Source organism: Mizuhopecten yessoensis, unplaced genomic scaffold (assembly GCF_002113885.1).
Source record: "Mizuhopecten yessoensis strain PY_sf001 unplaced genomic scaffold, ASM211388v2 scaffold716223, whole genome shotgun sequence".
Lineage (NCBI taxonomy): Eukaryota > Metazoa > Mollusca > Bivalvia > Pectinida > Pectinidae > Mizuhopecten > Mizuhopecten yessoensis.
This window is the reverse complement of record NW_018480009.1, coordinates 237899-258194: the sequence shown is the minus strand read 5'-3', so window position 1 is coordinate 258194 and position 20296 is coordinate 237899. Positions and strand designations below refer to the sequence as shown.

At 35.7% G+C, this 20296-nt stretch overlaps 2 protein-coding genes across 3 annotated transcripts in view; one reads left to right on the top strand and one right to left on the bottom strand.

Annotated features, from left to right (window-relative positions):
- Positions 1-20296, bottom strand: part of LOC110442180 (prolyl 3-hydroxylase OGFOD1-like) — a 41086-nt gene that overhangs the window by 15412 nt on the left and 5378 nt on the right. Inside the window, exons 1-2 of one of the 2 annotated variants that reach the window (XM_021485664.1) lie at positions 2016-2271; positions 257-402 (exon numbers count right to left, since the gene is read on the bottom strand). In XM_021485664.1, coding sequence (XP_021341339.1) covers positions 257-402; positions 2016-2208 — 339 coding nt within the window. In that variant the 5' untranslated portion in view covers positions 2209-2271. Of the gene's footprint in view, positions 1-256; positions 403-2015; positions 2272-20296 lie in introns of those variants that run through there. The other variant, XM_021485665.1, reaches the window with a different exon arrangement.
- LOC110442182 (U6 snRNA-associated Sm-like protein LSm4) lies at positions 2460-19660 on the top strand. The gene is made up of 5 exons (XM_021485667.1): positions 2460-2548; positions 5372-5413; positions 5873-5971; positions 6959-7133; positions 16786-19660. The coding sequence occupies exons 1-5, from the start codon at positions 2546-2548 to the stop codon at positions 16863-16865; spliced, it is 399 nt and encodes a 132-aa protein (XP_021341342.1). The 5' UTR covers positions 2460-2545; the 3' UTR covers positions 16866-19660.

The window sequence follows — 20296 nt, the reverse complement described above, 5'->3', positions numbered from 1 at the left end:
ACCTGTACATACACATTCACACACATATAGATGTACTAAATGGAATTACGTGGTTACATGCACTTCTGTATTAACATTTTTTCCTAATAGTGTTGAATATAAATGTCCGACATTCCAAAGTGTTGAATATAAATGTCTATCATCCCTAATTGCTCAAAGTTATTGAGTTAGTTTATTCTTTTTAGGCTTCATATTGTAACATACAGTAACATACAGTAATATTTAATATTACACACATGCTTGTGTTTAGCATTACCTGGTGAAACTTGTAGAGGTCATTGTTTTTCTCTGCAAATGTCAAATCCAGCAGCTCTTCCTGAAGTTTTTCTAGAAATTCTTCGTCTTCAATGTAGTTTGGCAGAACACAGTGGGTGAATGGTTCATGGCATAACTGCAATGGACCTGGAATTAAAACAGACATATTTCAAAATATTATATCTTTAGTATACCATGTATAATTATGTATTTAACAATTTTCTGGAAAAAATCACAGTTTCAAAGTTTTACCATTTTCAAGTTCAATTGTATACAAGCGAAAATATATATAAGGATCAAGATCTAGGAAGAAATGAAGCACTGATATCAAAATTCAGTTTAAATTAGATTGATATTGGATAAACTTTAATTTGTTGATCAAATACTTTAAAACTATGTATACTACAACTACATGTTAAGATATTGCTGAGTATCAAATTGAAAAATAACTTTCTCAAATGAATAATAAAAAAAAAGCTCTCTAGTGTAATGTGTAAAATGATGGAAAAAGTGGTGCGCAAGCGAGCGATGGAACACCTGACAACCAATGTTTTGTTAAGCCAAAGACAGTTTGGTTTTGTTAAAGGAAGATCAACAGTATTACAACTGCTAAAGGTCATTGATCCGTGGACAGAAATACTGGATGAAGGCGGGAGTGTGGATGTTGTGTATATGGATTTCATGAAAGCTTTTGGTACTGTTCCACATCGGAGGCTAATAGGGAAATTGGATGCATACGGAATATCACTGAAGGTAAAAAACTGGATAAAGAGATTCTTGACCAACAGATGACAGCAAGTTTCTGTAAATGGACAGACATTGGGATGGCGGCAAGTCACCAGCGGTATACCACAGGGAAGTGTTTTGGTCCTACTCTGGTCTTGTATAATTAATGACCTACCGGAGGTATAGAATCTGTAATGTGGCTCTTTGCTGACGACACTAAATTGTAGCCGACACTAGGGAGGGGAAGGATCTACAGAAGGACTTGGATAATTTACAGCACTGGTCTGATGAGTGGCTTCTCAGGTTTCACCCAGAAAAATGCCATCTGATGATAATTAGGAGGGATGCCAAAAAGGCCAATCTACATTTGTATAAAGATTCAGGAGTTGAAATTGACATCACTAAAATATCGAAGGGATAGAGGAGACATGGTTGAAGTATACAAAGTGTAAAGAGGTATGTATGACATGAATGTAGTAAATGATCTATTAAGGGTGAACTAGAATAAAAGAACGAGAGGTAATACGCTTTCATTGGAGAAGTCAAGATCTAGACTTGATGTCAGGAAATACTCATTTACGCAGAGAGTGGTTAACACCTGGAACTTGTTGCCGGAGGAGGTGGTGCGTGCCCTAACTCTAAATTCGTTCAAGAACCGTTTGGACAAGACCTGGAAAGCGGAAGACAGGATGTACAGTTTAGCTACTGACAACACAAGTATCACATCAACCAAAAGTGACTACCCTGTACCCAAATATAGCAGTAACGAGACAGGAACTGGATATGTATAGAGGCCAAAGGCCTGCATTCAGAATCAACTGAGTGAAACATAATTGCAAGTATCATACTGAAGAACCTTATAAAGTATAATTTGTAGAAGATATGTCTCTCTCATGGATGAACAGACTCGTAAGGGAGAACGGCTGGTGTGGGGGAATACTTTTCTTTACCGATCCTTCATCACTTTTGAGCTATCAACCGTCAAAGGCTGACATGTGTAAATGGTATGACCACTATGACTAAATAATCAATACCTTCGTCGTATGCCTCACTGCCTTGATATGACGACTCGAATGTCGTTACATTAGATTCGTCTGTGTAACACTTGTTCAGCGACACTGACACGGTCGTTCGCTTCTGTGCAGACTTCGTCTTGCATTTTCCTTTTTTTGAATTTGGCTCTACATCTATGTTTACATCATCGGTAATTGAACGTTTCCTATCCATGATGTACAGTAGGGCCTACTGTATGTGCTACACACACGTGCCAAGAACTATTTTACAACCGGAAATTGGTTTTCGACATTTCTACTTTCACTTTTAAAATGTAGTTTTAATATTTATTCAATTAGGTAGATCTAGTAACTTTCTGAATAACTTCTTGGTGAACGTTTTTATCAGATATAATTATTGAATATTAATACATTTCAAATGCAAATAACAAATGTTACGACATCTGTCTCGTTTTTGGCATAAAAGCCCATGTGCACTTCCGGTTTACAGTCGTTTAGATTTCGTTTTGGCAAGCAACACCAAAGAACTTTCCCTGCATGAACGTTAAATAATGGTAAATATGTCGTATCCACTAATGGTTTGCGCGAATGCTAATAGTTAGATTCGTTCTATCGACTAATCATATATAAAATGTTCAATTCATATAAATAACCAAATTTTCGCCTTTCACTAGTTTCAAGTTTTGCACAGGCTACTGCTGTTGAAATGTGACAGGTTAATGTTTGTTTACAGTGTGCAATGTGATGACGGGATTAAATATCTATCATGTTTTAACAGCAGGAACCATTTTTATCGTTTGAAAGTTGATGTACATCGTGCCGTTCCGTTGAACGCTTGGCTCATATGTCGAAGTTGGGAACCGGGTCGTTTCGCCCTAAATCCAGTTCGCACAACGGGTCGTTTCGCCCTAAATCCAGTTCGCACTACGGGTCGTTTCGCCCTAAATCCAGTCCGCCCAAGGTTTTTTCCCTTAATGTAATTATATATTTCAAATTTATGAATATCAGTTGAAATGTTTTTAACAGGTTGGGCACAACGTCTCATATGGGTAATAATCCTGCATTTGGGTATCCGTTACCTATTTGAGTAACAATTTATTACTGATGTGAGGTTTACAGGGGTTCGCATCAGTCACTTCCACTGAAGATCCTGATTGTCTATACTACAAGTAGATGTTATTTGAGCTACTCAGTGCAAATATATACAGATAAAGTAACTTGCATAATTGGGTACATTTTCTAATGAATTAATCAGTATAACTGCTGTCTAAAAGCATTCAGTCCCTCTGAGTAATGTACAACACTATGATCTAATAACTATGAAATATATAACAACAAAATGAGTACTGGAAAAAAAATACTCCCTAGCCAACAAATGATTACTCCCTACCTGGGACTATACAATGAATTGCCTTCTGTAAATATGCTATACCAACTATAAAAACATATTAAACGAGCACTCACTTTACTTAATATATGCATTGAATAACTGAGCACTCACTACATATAATGCATGAATCACATATCCGAACACTCACTCTAACAACAGCTAAACCGAGCCTCTCAAAGTAACTACTGAGTACTCTCTAGCTATTACATGCCAAGTGCTCCCATACACTTTCTCTCAATCACAGGGCAGACCCAAGGTTATAATTCACAATCATGTGATGTACCGATCACATAGAGTAACCGTAGCGGAGAAGGGAAGCCTTGCTCAGGCACATCTACATCCGTACTTACTCTTCAGTAAATTATCTCTATGCCTTCGCAGTAAGATACAGGGAAGCCTTGTTCAGGCACGTCTGTATCAATACTATCATATTTACCTATCACAAGTGTTTCTGTCTCTGCCGACGATCAAACGAAGAGTGGGCTGCTGAAGTTAGCCGATGGCTTTTTATAGTCTGCTGCCAGACGAACTTGGCACCACCTATGATTCTTCAGTGTCATTAAAACATTTACATAAAATCCTATAAATACATGTATACTTCAAGCGCCTATTTCACAGCGAAGGTTATCAACAAAATGAGGGACATACTACTTGACGGCAAAGTGGAGCTGTGATCTGCCACACTGAAATGGGGAATAAAGTGAAAAGAAAACACATAAAATTCTTTTAAACATAATAATCAAAAAAGGGCATCGTTCTTTCAACATAATCCAATAAAAGATGCAATGATGTATAATTGTCTAAATCTTTCTGAAAATGACAAATTGTATCAACTCCATTGCTTATAGTGTGTTGTAGAGTAGCTCTATAAATAGCACACAGAAATAATCATGTGCACCTGTTGCATTTGCACTGGATGATCCCATTGACTACACACTGAAATCAAACAAGAACAAAGTCAATGATATGGTTTGTCATTTTCCCAAAAAGATAGACATCAGAATTGATTACTTTTTGTATACAGATGTGATTCGTTGTGTTATTTATTGGATTTAGCTGAAATAATAACGCCCTTTTTTGCCCCAAGTTTTTAAATATTTTATTCTATTCCCCATTTCAGTAATAAAATTGTTACTCAAATGGGTAACTGTTACCCAAATGCAGGATTTTTACCCATATGAGCCTTTGTGCCCAACCTGTTTAATTATTGAAAAGGCTTATTTACTATTTTCATTTTTCAATTAGATACAAGTCTGTGGTTTTCATGAGCAAAAGCCTAGTCAAAAAAAAATCCATTCCATGTATTTGCAGATCTGACCGAGTACAAATCTAATGAGTCTTATAGCAAAACATGACTAAAAAAAATCACCCTCAAAATATTTTAGGCCATTTTTTTTTTGGTGGAGAATGACCCGGGGCGAACAGGATTTAGGGCAAAATGACCTGATACCAAAAAGGTGGGTAAGGAGGGGGTGCAAAAAGGTTGCATTCCATTTCCTTCCTCCATCAAGAGATGCGATTACTAATGTGTTGCAACCAGCTTTCATGAAGTTGTTGTGAATGTTTAGGTTCCTGCATCAAGATGTTGTTCCCTGGAGTATTTTAGTAATCAATGTCTGTTCCTTGATTATCTCATATAGTACTTGTCCAATTTCAAAGAAGATTTATACATATGACGTTTTCCAAATAAAATTGTGCACCAGCTGGTTACAGTTATTTCTTTCGACTCTTTTCAAGAGAGATATGCCCTTTTTGTGAAAAACTTGTTGGTAGATTTTCAATTTATTTGTCCATGCATCCTCACTTTCTTTTCCAGTGATAATCTCAGATTCCAAAAAAATCTGTTTAAAGTTTGACATGGTGATTAGATGTGCAATGGGGGGAGGGGTTTCCTAGTAAAAATGTTTTTAAGGTCTATTTTACCACTATGTAAGCCATTTCAGAATATGAACTATAAGTATAAAGTTATAATGGTTTATTTTTGTAGCTACCACTATCACTTCTGAGGACAGCTGTGAACCACCCTATGGTAAGTCCTGTCATATGTTATAGGTTTGTGAACCACCCTATGGTAAGTCCTGTCATATTTTTATATGTTTGTTACCATATAAAGACAAGCATTACCTCATCATCACAAATTAAATGAAAAGACGATGAAACAATGCAGCAAAATTTATCATATGTTAATTTTATATAAAAACAGAATAGAGGATACTTTAAAACAGGAAGACTGTAAATACTTAATTTGTAGATTATCCAAAACACATACTACATCCTTATTGTTAAAGGATCAAGAGTTTAACTAGGCCTATATTTGGGGTCAAAATTCAATCCCATTTTCCCTATTAAATCTTGTTTTATGTTCCCATGTTTGGAAAAAGGGCAGTGGGGATTCTTCCATTCCTCCTATTAGGCATTACCAGTGTGATGCATTTGTTTTCTGTTTGTTTCAATGGTATACATGCATGGTACTTTTTTTCCTATACAGTTGGTGGAATTGAAGAATGGAGAGACATACAACGGTCATTTGGTCAGCTGTGATAACTGGATGAACATAAACCTCCGAGAGGTCATCTGTACTTCAAGGGTAAGTCATACAGAACACCTTTCTAACATCTACAAGCAGGCAGGAATTCTTAACTGAGAATTATGCAGGAAAAGTTGCATGTAAAAGTTGGGATGATGAAAATGTGTTCTATTAACATGGTGTTAATATGTTGAAGTGAAGAGGTCATCTGTCAGAGGCATACGCCAAATTTATGTCAATCAGGTATCTACCCATTGTAATACAAAATATAAAGATGATCATTTTTGTTGTAGTCTTGTAAAACTCAATATGATATATTGAAAAAAACATATTTTGTCTTATCAATTTAAATAGTAGCACCTATTGTGAAATGTTTGGAAACCCTCCTCTGAAGAATCTCTCTGTCCAGGACTTGGATGTGATGTCATGCTTTACACATACCTCCTGACAAAGGGACATAACTTTGTCAGTCTTGTAATATTTATGATCTGTAGTTGCTGCACTGCTCGCTATAGTACCCAAACAAAATATCTATCAAGATTAAAGTATTATTCCTTCCATAAATCTTCACTTTTTCCGAGGGAAACTCAACTTTGAATTGCTGGGCATCAAGCCATGAACACAGTCATGATATTAGTATACATATTGACTCTCGTTTCTGGCCCCACCCCTGGCCCCACCCCTGGCCCTAGGAACTTAATTTCTTGGCCATAACTTTGAAATGATTGAGGTCCTGAACCGATAGCCATATATACCATTGCTGGGCATAAAGATCCAGATGAGTGATACAGGCTCTCTGGGCCTCATGTCTTAAATACAGTATAGTCTCCCCTTAACTTCTGTTAAGATATAACTATAGCATAAATGGCGCAGAATACTTCTGTTGACTTGGTACTCAATAGATTAAAGGAATAGTATAACAATATGAAGTCCAGGGTTTGATTCCCCGAAACCAATGCCTGGAGGGAATGTTACGCTAGTCACAATGCAAAAAGCATGTTCCAATACTAGTTCTACCATTCATATGTTTCTCCCTTATTTCATCAGGATGGTGATCGTTTCTGGAGGATGCCAGAATGCTACATCAGAGGCAGCACCATCAAATACTTACGTATCCCAGATGAGGTCATTGATATGGTGAAGGAAGAGGTCATTCAAAAATCCAAAGGACGAGGAGAGATGAGAGGTCGTGGAGGACCACAGAGAGGTCGCGGAGGCCGAGGTGAGATACCGTTGTACATAACTTTGACAGGATAATGAAACAATTTCACGAAAATATGATTTTCTTACTAGGGAAAGAATTTTAGAATTGTATGTGGTTTACTTTGAAAGAAGAAATTGAATCTTTTCCCATAGAAAAAAAATAATCCAATATTTTCTTATTCTCTGAGGTGAAAAATGTATAAATCTTACCAACACACTGCTTTCCATGCTGTCTTTGACTAGAAGCCTGACACAAAACACCATAAAACATTTTTGCACCAAAAGTGTGTTTGGATTTGACAGTTATTTCCCTTGGTCTGTTAGACTGGTATCTAGGTACATCCTGAGAAGCTTTTCAAAATGAGAACATGACAGTCTGTATTTAACCTTTGACCTTGACCTCAAATACCGAAATACAAGTTTCTAGAGCATATCTGGAAGAACAAGAGGGGACATGATTGAGATGTTTAAAGTAACAAACAATCTGTACAACAGTTATGCAACTTTGGAAAAGTCAATCACAAAGACAGAATAAGAGAACATTCTCAGCTAAGCATTGTGAGAACCAGGAACTCCTATATAATTATAGATCTGAGATATGTTAATGATCCAAGTTACTTCACATTCATCTATTGTTTAATATTTCAGTGTTAAATATACAAATAAAAAATAAACAGCATTTGATATAGCGCCCTATCTAGCTTTTGAGTCATGTGTGGAGGATAATGGATCCTGTATCAGTACATAAACTTAACATAACTATATCTTAGCCCCTGTGGTTAGCAAAGTCCTTGAATTTAGAGAAGGACTTAAAGGCTTACAATTAAATCAGACGACACCCCTGCAGATGAGGGATCGGGAAAAGAATACACCTGTTGTTACCCACTGCAGGAGGCAACTAATGTGGGAAGCCTCTGCAGAATTGGGGATTTGCTTTGGTGTCCTCTATTTGGGGACACAAAAGCGACCACAATAAATCTGCTGCGCCAATTGCAATAATTTGAATCTTTCTTTCCACTTCTATCTACCTTTTATTTCCTAGCGCCTTGCTTGGTAACACCTCACTTTTGGCTTGAATGTTGAGCGTTCGCCCAGGTGAGGAAGGCAATGGGTTTTGTCCCCAGGCCGGGACATTCTGAAGTCATTAAAAACAGTAGTTGTTTTTCCCTGCTTAACTTTCATCATTTAGGGGAATGGCAACAAATGGTTAACCCGTTGTCAGTATAATGTGACAGGGCGGAATGCTGTGCTAGGTGCCTTCGGCATGGCATTTCATTGAGATAGCACTATAAAGTCGGCATCAGATCCGTGCTATCACAAGGAGGCAAGCACACAAACATACCCTGTCTCCTGCATACACTACACACATGGAGGCACGACCTTGAATGACCATAGCTGTTAACAGGACGTTAAACAAAATTAAACCAAACTAAACCATTTAGTCAGAGGAATAAAGTGTGACAAATTTTGTGCTCATTTTGTTGGATGTAAAAGTATTGATCTTGTGATATTGACATACAACTATTCTTACTTCAACATGCTTAAAAGCACAATATTATCATATACAATCAAAATCGTTACGGCGTCAACAAGCCGTGTTCAAAAAGAACACGCCCACAAACAGAACGGTTGTTTCAGCGTGTCACTCACTGCAACAAGTCTCCGAAAAAGATACAATGTTGTACACTGCTTCTGAAAACAAGGACGACACCGACCTCAAACTTCTATCGACCAACCGACGAGCCAGATGCAGTGAGTGACACGCTGAAACTTCCCTTCGGTTTGTGGGCGTGTTCTTTTTGAACACGGCTTGTTAACGCCGTAACGATTTTGATTGTAAATTCAGTAAACATATCATATGAAGTTGTGATCATCTGACTGTGAAAACTAAACTTTACCATGTTGGTTTGACTGAGTACCTGGTACACGGGTGGTTATTATAATAATAATAATATACAACATTTGGTATAGTGCCCTATCTAGCTAACATAAGCCACTCTAAAGCGCTTTACATTATACCCTCACAATGAACGCTGGAGGAGATATAGGAGTCTGTACGTACGTAGGTTATACTCAATGTCATCGCTGTAGCAACTTCATTTCTCAAAATGGAATTTCATTAAACTTTATACAAGTGTTTGGTATGACAAAACCTTGAATAAATTGTGTTTCAGTTAACTGTGTTGAAAGTCAAGGTTACTGTTACTATTTTTAGAAAAAACTTTGTCATTGCTCTATCGCCTTCATTCCTGAACAGAATTTAATTAAACTTCATACAAGTGTTTGGTATGGCAATGCCTTGAACAAAATCGCATTTCAGATTTCTACGTTCAAGGTCAAGGTCAAGGTCACTGTTACTATTTTTAGAAAAAACTTTGTCATCACTCGTATCGACTTCATTCCTCAACGGAATTTCATGAGACTCATACATATATACACAATGTGTGAATTGGAATGTGAGGGGATTTGTATCCCTTGTGAAGCCTTGTTTATTTTGATGTAGAGAAGGAAAGCAACACTTTATGTTTATAAGTTTCTCAACACTATACTTCAAACTCCATTCAGAGAAGTTAGAGGGCCAGGGGTGTACTGAAATCAGGTTGTTATTTGTTATCTTGTCCAGAAAACACTTTTTACAGTTTTCAACAGAATTTCATAAACCTGCACTGATGTAACTAGTCACACCTCTCTAAAGGTGTGTACCTGTGGTTACCTTTTTTTTTTATTTGGATATATTTAAAGGAGAAAACAATAACCTTTTGTTACCCATTGCATGTTCTAAGTAGCAGCTAATGTCTCGATCTCCAGCAAAATTGGGGATTTGCTTTTATGCCCTCTACTTTGGGATACAACAGTGACCAAATAAATCTGCTGCAATCATTGCAATATTCGAGATCTTTGTATTTTCTTTCTTTTGCCTGACAACCTTGTTTTCATTGGCGCTGCATCACTTTTGGCCTTAGTGTGACCATTTACTCAAGTTAAGAATGCAATGGGATTTGTCCCCAGCGCGGGACATACCAAACTGAAAGTCCTTCAAAATGATATTTATTATTCCCTGCTTAAAGTTCAGCATCTAGGGTAAAGGCACCAACAGTACACCCATTGTCAGTATATAATGTGACAAGGTGTCATACTGTTTGATGCCTTCGTTATAGTATTCAAGTGAGATATATTACACTCTAAAGTTGGCCTCTACACGCTATCACAATGAGGTGAATACACCAACATACCCAGGCTGCCTCTAGCACACACACATACAAGCACACAACCGTTACACACAAGGAGGCATGTCTTTATATATAAAATGACCTTAGCTATTAATAGGTCTTTAATGTCGGCAATACAGAGATATATTCTGGAATCAGCTAGTCTGTCCCCTCCATGGATTAAATACTGTTCAGAGTTCTCCTAAATTGACAAGCCTATTTCATTTAAACTTGATAAATCATCAGTGTGTTGTATAGTTGTCCACTTGATGTTTATATTTCAGTTTCAACATTTTCTCCCACAGTTATTGCTGTTGTTGCACTTAACTGATCATTTAAAGGCCTGTTTGGACAAATTTTCCAAATAATACATAGCAGATACATTTCTAATTTCAAATAATTATTAAATATTTAAGGATTAACTTGAATATATTTTTTATGTTATGGTGATATAACACAAAAAAACCAGAGCATACTCAAAATAAACCGCAAAGCGGTTTATGATGAGAGTACACTCCAGTCTTTTGTGTTATAGCTACATAACATTAAAAATATATTCAAGTCAATTCTTATAATTTAATCTACTATTCACAATCCCTGTGGAAATCCACTTTTATTGATGGACTCTTTTCTCTTAAAAATTATTACGCCGTTGTATCAGCCAAACAATAGTGACGTACGTTACAGGTGGCGATGTCATTTTTTACGTTATGTGCTGATAACATAATTGTTTAAGCAAATGAAAATGCTTGTTAGGTATACAAGCCAGATTAAATTATATATTAAAAGCTTACTGTTCTAGTTGGCTGTAACTAGAATTATTAATCTGTATTGTTTTCAACATCCTGGTCTGGACTGTTCTGGACTGACTGTCTGTCTGTCTACTGATCTCTATTGATGGATGACTATATAACATGGCCACACATCAGACAGAAATATCAGCACCAGCCTTGAACCATTGTTCTCTTTGGCCTGTGTAGTCTCAGTATGATCTCATTAAGAACTTTTGTTTCATCTAAATAATCCTTTTGGACTTTGGTTTTGTTACATCATGTTTGATGACATGTGGAATTCTTTAATTTATGGGGAGAAATCTTGGATGAGAAGAGTGAGTAAATTGGACAGATTAGGCTTTCTTCAATAAAGTATCAGACCTGTCTGGTCATGAGGAAATGAGGAAATAATGTCCACATCATTGTATTGGATCTACTGCATTTTTGACTTCTCAGATCAATCAAGACATTCATTTTGAAAAGGATGCTCTCCTGGCCCTTTGACCAATTGTTGGTTTTTGGACTGATGAGGAATTGGAGATAACCACCCAGCTTCTGCATTGCAGAGACATTTTGGACTTCTTCTCTTGTTCCTCCTCGTGTATGGCAGGAGTAAAGAAAAAGACTGCTGATGTCTTTCTGTGTACAAACTATAGAGATATTCCATTGTTTTCTCCAGCGAGTGTAAAACGACTACAGTAAAAATGTTTTAATGTGAAAAAATGAAACCTGCTGAATCCCACACCATATGCGACATAATATATTGGCCAGATTAAACAGGGTGTCAGAAATACAGGTTTTATTTAGTAATTTTCTGTTGATTTGGATTTTAGAACAGGATGTCAGAATACTCAGGAGTCACATTAGACTTGTCGTTATAATATTGAAGAGAGCACATGTCTTGCCGAAAGATGCAGAAAAAACACAAGCAAAATGAGTCCTCAAATTTCTTTTTAAAAAAATGAAAGGTTTTCAATAACATTTTGTATTCTGCATGATATAGTTAAGATCTAAGTGTGTTTTGCTTTGAAAGTTTTGTTTTTGTACAACAGAAAGACACCGGATGTGATAAGTGAGGAATTTATGCTGTTAAATGTCTATAGTGTAGAAAGAACATTTACCTTTAAGTAAACCCCATCCTTAACATTTCACAGACAGCGGTGCATCCTCAGATCAACTGTTAGCATGTAAATCACCCTTAATGTTTAACCAGTGAATGGCATAATGATTCCAACATTGTTACTCTCCTTTAAAAAAGCCCTTGATATTTTACAGTAAAGGTACGTTCCGAGGATCGATATAAAGCGTTGATATAGATGTAGATGTTGATGGGACGATAACGGGGAAATCTTATCTCTGTCTCTCACCGTCACCGGTCATGGTTGACAGATATGTTTTTTATATGTGACAAAGTCATTACGTACAGTAGTAATGACTCCCCTGTCTGTACCGCTTCCTAACTCGGATGGGGATGCAATCATTTATTACTAGCAGTTGTTTTAACTGTTTGTTAATAATGTTGTGTTCCAGATAAGCTGTGTCTTCAGTGTGTCTTGGTGTTTTATACTTAATTAACACTGTTTTTATGTAAAATTAATCATAAACTTATAATTTGACACCCATATTCTTTTTGTTATTGTAAGACTGAAGGTTGATTTGAATTTTTGTCATCTTTACACCCGATGTTTTAGCATTATTAGGTGGGCGCGGTGGTCAAGTGGTTAAGGTGTCTGACAATCTGCTACCACTAGCCCTTCATGATCACTGGGTCGCAGGTTCGAGGCTTATGTGGGGCAGTTACCAGGTACTGACCGTAGGTTGGTGGTTTTTCTCTGGGAACTACAGCTTTCCTCCATCACAAAAACCTGGCGCGTCCTAAAATGACCATAGCTGTTAATAGGATGTAAATAACAAATAAACAAAACCAAATTTTATCATTACATGCATTTCATAAACATTTGGGATACTATGTATTACAGTTTACAGCTAGAAGATGTAATATAAAAAAAAATGGTCAGATTTGTTTGTATTTCTGTGGTCTGGTCACAAAACAATAGGAAGACCACGGTTCAATATATCTGTTTCAAATAGAGAAATGTTATTAACCTCCACTTTGTCTATGTTAATGTCTGTTTCTCAGGTGTATAACCAAATATTCACCTCAGCATACCTCCTTCACTGGGAAATGTTTTGCATAGTGCCATATACAAATGTACAGTCCACTGACTTCGGTTCGAGTTGAGAAATGTGAATTTACTTGTAATATCCATCAATATATTTCTCTACCATAGTTTGGTGTATATAATGGATTTAGACTAGGGAGGGTTCATTTTATGGATTTAGACTAGGGAGGGTTCATTTTATCCAGGAATTTCTAAATTAAAGCTCATAAATCATGTTTAGCTGAGATGGTAGTGAATGACGGTGATGATGAAAAAAAGCAGTGAAGTAATTGGCCAGATTTGACACAGTATTTTTTTTCACGGTTCATGTAGAGCAAGAACATGTATGAGGGATGTTCCACTTGAGGTAAAATATGAGATGGTGTCCAGGTCTCTATCTGGATAATGTAAGATTTGGCTTTATAGGCCAAAATAGAAAAAGTGTGTTTCAACTCTTCCTATCTTGCCCTAGATTTCATAATTCCTTTCATGGTCTTTCTTTACCAATTTAAATGAGTACATTGCTTAAAGTTTGAAATGCTTTTGCTCTATTGAAACATTTATACAAATATTTTGAAGAAAAAAAAATTGAAAGTTTTGTCTACTTACCTGCTGAAACTTTTTCAGAGATAGAAAAACAGAAATAGAACAATTTGTTTGGCCTAATGCTGTCATTCAATGATAGTGTAAAGCTTAACATCAGTCCCTCAGTTAACAGCTGAAGGCAGATCTGTAGAGAAATATCAGGTGATCAGTACAAGGCAGACATTTTTTGGTGGCTGCAGAAAATTATTAGGAGAATTTTTCCTTAACCCATTTTCATTCAAACTTTTCTTTGGTGCCAGTCAGGAAAAAATATAAGTCTGATTAGTTTTGTTGATAATTTTATTATTGCTTAATCAGGTATATGTTTGTGTTTTTATACAGCTGCTAGAAATCTCAAGTTATATTTTACATTGCAAGCAACAGAATACACTACAAATGTTAATTTCACTATCATTGAACATGTTTTTGTAGAGGAAAACTCTGTGTGTTTTATAGAACTTCAATTTATCTCAGATATACAAGTGGGTCTGGAGGATCACTGCATTTACTGTCAGTACTTTTATCACTGCTCCTGGAAACTTATCATCTATATCAAAGATTAAATTCATTCTTTGGGAGACAAAACATACACATTGCTGAGGTGTTTGATAAAGGAGGTTTGTGTTCATTATACAGCTTTTCTCTCCTGTGGACATTCATATCGGGAGTTTTTACTTGTAATACCTACCACATCGATGATAAGGCTGGATTAGCCATGATTTTTATCATATTATCAGAGTGATCTCCCCATGTTTGGTTTTTATTTTGTCATTTTTTTCCTTTTTATGTCACAAAAGCCCAACATGGATGACATTTTAATCAACAGGATATCACACTTTGGGATAAAAACGGCAAGAAGTTTTTGACGTGCAATTTAAATGAGTGATATCTGCAACTTCTGTTTCTCGTGATCACGACAGCGCAGATTTGTTTTAAAAGATGTAACAAAACGCGAGCAGTGGTAATTTTAACACTTGAAATTTTGCCATATTTTTCATACGCATCTCCTGAACTGTTCTTCCAATCATGTTAGGGACTAGTGTTTATGGTCGGCCTGTCAGTACTGTTTTAGGGGTTAAAAGTTATGGACACTGAGAATATATTTAAGGGGTCATAAAGATATGTTTCAGTGCCAGAATCTTGTGAATCGGCATAACTCGTGATTAGCTGGGTACTTTATGTGACAAAGTACACAAGGTGTGCGGATGGGGTGGGGAGAATTTTGACAATCATACGACAGGGTACAATATCTTGACAAAAAATCTTGTATATGAACTCTTTTAACTGTCAGAATAGATTTTCGTGATAGAGATAGACTGGCTAAGGGATCAGAGGCATCTTGTTGAGATTTCTGCTGCAGTGGATTTAGTCAGAAAGATACTAGAATAACCGCTAATGGACCATTTAGATCTTAGTCTTGCAAAAAAACATGCTACTGTTTTCTGTCAAAGTTTTGTTGCCGTGATTATTCCTTGGACCAAATTTCTGTCATTTCACAGAGATTCTGCAATAAACCATATGTGATTATAGAGTACCTATGGAAGGCATCATAGCCATGACTGACATGCATCTTACATTTTGGAAAATCTATGAACGGCTATTTTTCTGAAAAGCCTTAAGTTAATTAAAACCAGATTTTGAAGACGTTTTCAGTAAGAATTTCCATGTCTTCATCTGAAGTATTTACATACATGTTTTCCGATATCTTTTTTCTTGGATTGTTTATCATTAAAAGAGTAACCATCAAGCTAGAAATTGAGAATGTCTAAATCATTCCAAGAGAAAATGTATTGATCTTTGTCCTTGATGTACTAGAATTTTATTGAATTTCAGTCTGCCTATCAGCTTTTTCTTACCCCGACAGTTTTAAACCAGAATTTCAGAACTGCAGGTGGTGTACAATGTTACATATTAATCATACACATTTATCAAGCAGATGAGCTTGTCTTTCATCAACCTATTCATGATGACATAGGTCAAGGTCAGAGGTCATATCACTTATATAGCTGTAGGTCAAGGTCAGAGGTCATATCACTTATAAAGCTGTAGGTCAAGGTCAGAGGTCATATCACTTGTAAAGATGTAGGTCAAGGTCAGAGGTCATATCACTTGTAAAGATGTCCCTCAAAATGTGTCTCACCAAGTTAATTATTAATTTCTGTTCTTGTTGGAATGAATCGTCTTGACCATTTCCATGTTCTATCATATCACTGAAGGTTACTGTCAGAAATTAAATCTGACAAGTTCAAAGGGTCAGAATAATTTCACATGCAGATTCTGTAAGCAAGTCATTCATACACTTGCTAATCAAGCATATATGTTTTAAAATTAGTTGATGGTGGTTTGATCCCTTAAAATTTATTCCTGCCGTATTTCTATGTTGTGCTTTATAAAATTTGTCAGCAGTGAAATAGTAACATAATGTAATGCATGTTTTAGGACTACGACACCGTTTGCTAAAACATGGGTTACTTATTAACATCTAAATAGAATAGTTTTGCCTTATTTTGTCATTTCATGAAATTCTTTAAACAACAACGTTAGAGTTGCCACAATCAAATTTGTGACGTCACAGTATCTAGTGATCACATGATCAACAAATGGTGTTAAATTCTCAAGAATGTAATAATGCTTCCTTTATTAAGTCGTGTGCTCGAGTTGTAATCAATACGACAAATTTTACACTAAAAATATCAATTTATCAATTCACACAATAAAGCATGGACATAGTAAAATTAGAGTTCAATTTATCTTAAACTATAACTTGTGTGACAGTACTTAGGGAACTTAGGTGACATACAAAAGGTTAAACTACACTTGCATTTATTTATTCAAAAAACTTGATATTAATTAATGGTATGTGGTATTTATGCTATTAATAGTACTTTTCCTGATAGAAATCGAAACAAATTTTACAGATTTGTATCTGTTATATTTTTTAGGTGCGTTCGGGAGCCGAGGAGGAGGCAGAGGAGGTGGCCGTGGCGGCCAACAAAGGCCGGGCAAAGGGAGGGGTGATTAATTGTAATGTCTGCAACAAGGGAGGGGCGATTTCTGTCTTCAACATATTGTTACTATTTTTGTTTTTGGTTGGTTAAAAAATATCCAGCAAGATTGTATGAGACAAAACCAAAATGTACTTATTTTGATGTGTTATTTTCAGGCTAAATTCAACCATGCTGATTCTATTGGGGAAACTCTTTCATAAAGTTGCTTTGCCATTTTGTCGAATTCTTTTCTTTTTTTTATGCAAAAGCTCATCTCTTCAACATTGCTTCATTGCTGACACATTGCATTGTTTTGGTAATTTCCAAGGGAAAGGATTTTTTTTCACAACATAGTTTTTAATTAGTTAATTGTAAAATGATAATGACCTTTCGTAATTCTTCGGGAAATGAGATATTTTTCATACAGTTTGGACAGCTATTTATTTCTTAACCACCCAACAAAAAGGGTAATGTTATGAGGAAGACTGAATGGTTTGTGAAAGGAATGAAAGCATATAGGGTGAATGTGACAATGTTCCATTTTGGAGTTTGGTACGCTTGTATTGTGGGGTGTGGACCTAGTGAAAACGTCTGTATGAAGTGACTGTTTACATACTTATATCGGCCAGATCTTATTTTAATGCCCTTGTCATTTACTGTCAGTCATGAATTAGACATGACATAAAAATATCTGTTACCATGCAGGTATCACAAAGTCATTTTAACTCATTCACCCCTGAAACTTCATAATGAACTATTCCAACCTTTGAATTGGAAGAGTTCAAATGTGTCTTCAGTTAAGGTGTCCGCAGTGCAATGATTTAATAACCAGTACTGTTGAAGTCAGGATATCTTCTTGGTGTCGCCTGTAACAAACGTTTGTAATTAAAAGACTTACCTACCTGATGTGTTTTCCCTGACATGTAATAATATGTAGGTATCAATATGTTAACTAAGTAAGGCCAAGTTACTGGTACTTTAGATGAAAACAAAATATTGGCAACATCAGTATGCAGATTGTACAAAAGGCATTAGAATAAGATGACCATTAATATATGTAGGTTATGTATGTAAATTGTGTGTATGGAGCTCATCTGTTGAGTTTGTGTCATTGTTTATGACAGAATGAGTGTGGTTGTACTTCGTCATTTTGCCATGTACAAGTGCTATTATATTGTTTTGTAATGCTACATACCTGGTATGTTACTGTGGTCAATGGCGGTATTGAAGTACATATAGTTATACCTCCAAAGCCAATTTCTTTTCTCTAAAAAAATGAAGAGAGAAAAAAAAAATTAAAAAATCTATTTACGGCAAACAACTGCTACAAAATTTGTTCCAATGATTTAGAGAATGGTTCTGTGTACTTGTTCTTGTTATAGATGGGAAGTATACATCACTTCAAAATACAATTCATTACATCTAGAAATCTCTTCTGGATGTGCAAAACACATACAGCCAATTACGCAGTCCTGAAGATTGATAAATAGAGTCATATTTCATGTTAGGAAATGTAAAATGGTGAGACACCAAGCTTCAAAATCTCAGATAAGGCATTGATTTATGAAATTCATTTAATTACATGCATCCGAACTGCACGGTGTATTTCTTTCTACAAATCCTCAGTTTCTATATGTTTTACGAGGAGGTTTCCAATCTCATCGTAAGAGTACTGGTAAAGTGCTGCTGAACCAACTTTATACAGATTCTATTACAGTAAGGTCACACCAATTTGATTTTGTGGTTTTTTTGGGTCAATGTTTGTGGGAAGAAATAGGGATCTTCTGGTGACAGCAGTATTTAGGAAGCTTTGTTATTATTTGTAATCATTTAACATTTACTTTTTCTGAAAATTCAAAAGGGTTATATTCTGCTTGAAATAACAAACTCCAAACAAAATTAAAACAAAAAATGATTTTCTGAATAAGACACTGACAAAATCTGAAACCAATGTTTCCGATACCAATTTTGAAAAGAAGTATAAACATGTAATGAACATAGTGTGGCCTAACAGTTACATGTCGTGAGAGATGTGTACTTTTATTTTTTTTGTTTTCAATCCGATCAAATTTCATGAATCATTCAATTATGATCAAAATTTATCAAATATCCCCAAATGATGTAGCAGATTATGGATTGCGAGGTAACATCCAGTTTAAAAGTTAAAAGCATATTTCTGTTAACAGGGTTTTAATAAACACCTTCTTTCATCAACCAATTATTCAATTATTATTTTTTTACAAATTACAGTCTTGCCTGTTTCATGAACATATGTTTGAATGGGATTTTCCTGTCGATGGATGAGTGAGTTGATTAATCAAACTCATCAGCAGTTTAGATGTTAAGTAATCCTATCATTTCATTGAAATTACATTATTGTACATCCCTAATTTTTCAAAATAAATTCAATATTTGATTGACCCGTGTTGATTTAAAACTTAGATAAGGGTTAGAGGGTACATCCACATGAAAGTCTGGTATTGTTTTTAAACCTGTCTGTAAATCGGATCTCTGTACAAGTGTGCTTATCCTTTATTTCCTGTGTAAGACCGTGGTTCGGGGTCAGCTTAACAAGGTCTGAAGGGGACTCAGGATTACAGCACACCTGTGGCCTCGACTTTTGTTGGTTAATTAGTCTGTAAATATGATATCATTGCTGCCTGTACATCAAAGGAATTCTCCTGTCGACCTGTCTATAAAAAATGCATTACAAGCCATCAGAATGGCTGTAGAAAGCCAGTATATATAGGTAGTGCTGGAATCTGGGGGAAACTTCTGTCCATCACTACACCAACATGTTTTGATATTAAAATACACTGATTTTACAACATATCTGTGTTGTGTGTGTTTCCTCAGCTTCACCTCACTTTGATCTTCTGCTTATTTGCCAACAGAAGTTCACTGGGTACCGAAAGATTTTATACCAATCACTTAGAATTGTGGAGAATTGTATTGGGGTGTCCGGTTATAGTGCCGTCAGTTAAAAATTTATTGAAAACATTTTACTTTTATTAGCAAGGAAGGGTAGAAAAAAAGAATTATTTTCAACAAATATTTATTTTGATGATAGTAAACCTTGATAGTCTTAACACTTTTGATTTCTGAGAGAAAATATAGATATAGGGTGTATGAACATTATACTATTATAGCTGTAAATATTTTACACATTATCATGCATTGTATCTTGACCATATGTCGATGAGCTTCGTGCTCAATTGGTTATCAAGAATAAATAGAACCTTTATTATTATTATTATATAATATGATTTTGTCATAAATGACTCCATGTCATTTTTTAACTAAATGATGGACTTTAAATGGTGCACATGACTTTGTGAGCTTTATTTCTGATTTGCTGACAATGTATAAATCAGAGCTGAACATTTTCATCTAGTTTTCAGGAAGGATCCTTGTTCCCACCGTTAAGGAAAAGTGTTTTTTGGTAAAAAAAAATACATGGCCATTT

Bases quoted from the DNA above. Each gene is read 5' to 3' on its own strand.
- LOC110442182 (XM_021485667.1), top strand. The intron at 5,414-5,872 runs GTAAGTCCTGTC...TTTCCTATACAG, and splicing joins CAGCTGTGAACCACCCTATG to TTGGTGGAATTGAAGAATGG. The intron at 7,134-16,785 runs GTGAGATACCGT...TATATTTTTTAG, and splicing joins GAGAGGTCGCGGAGGCCGAG to GTGCGTTCGGGAGCCGAGGA.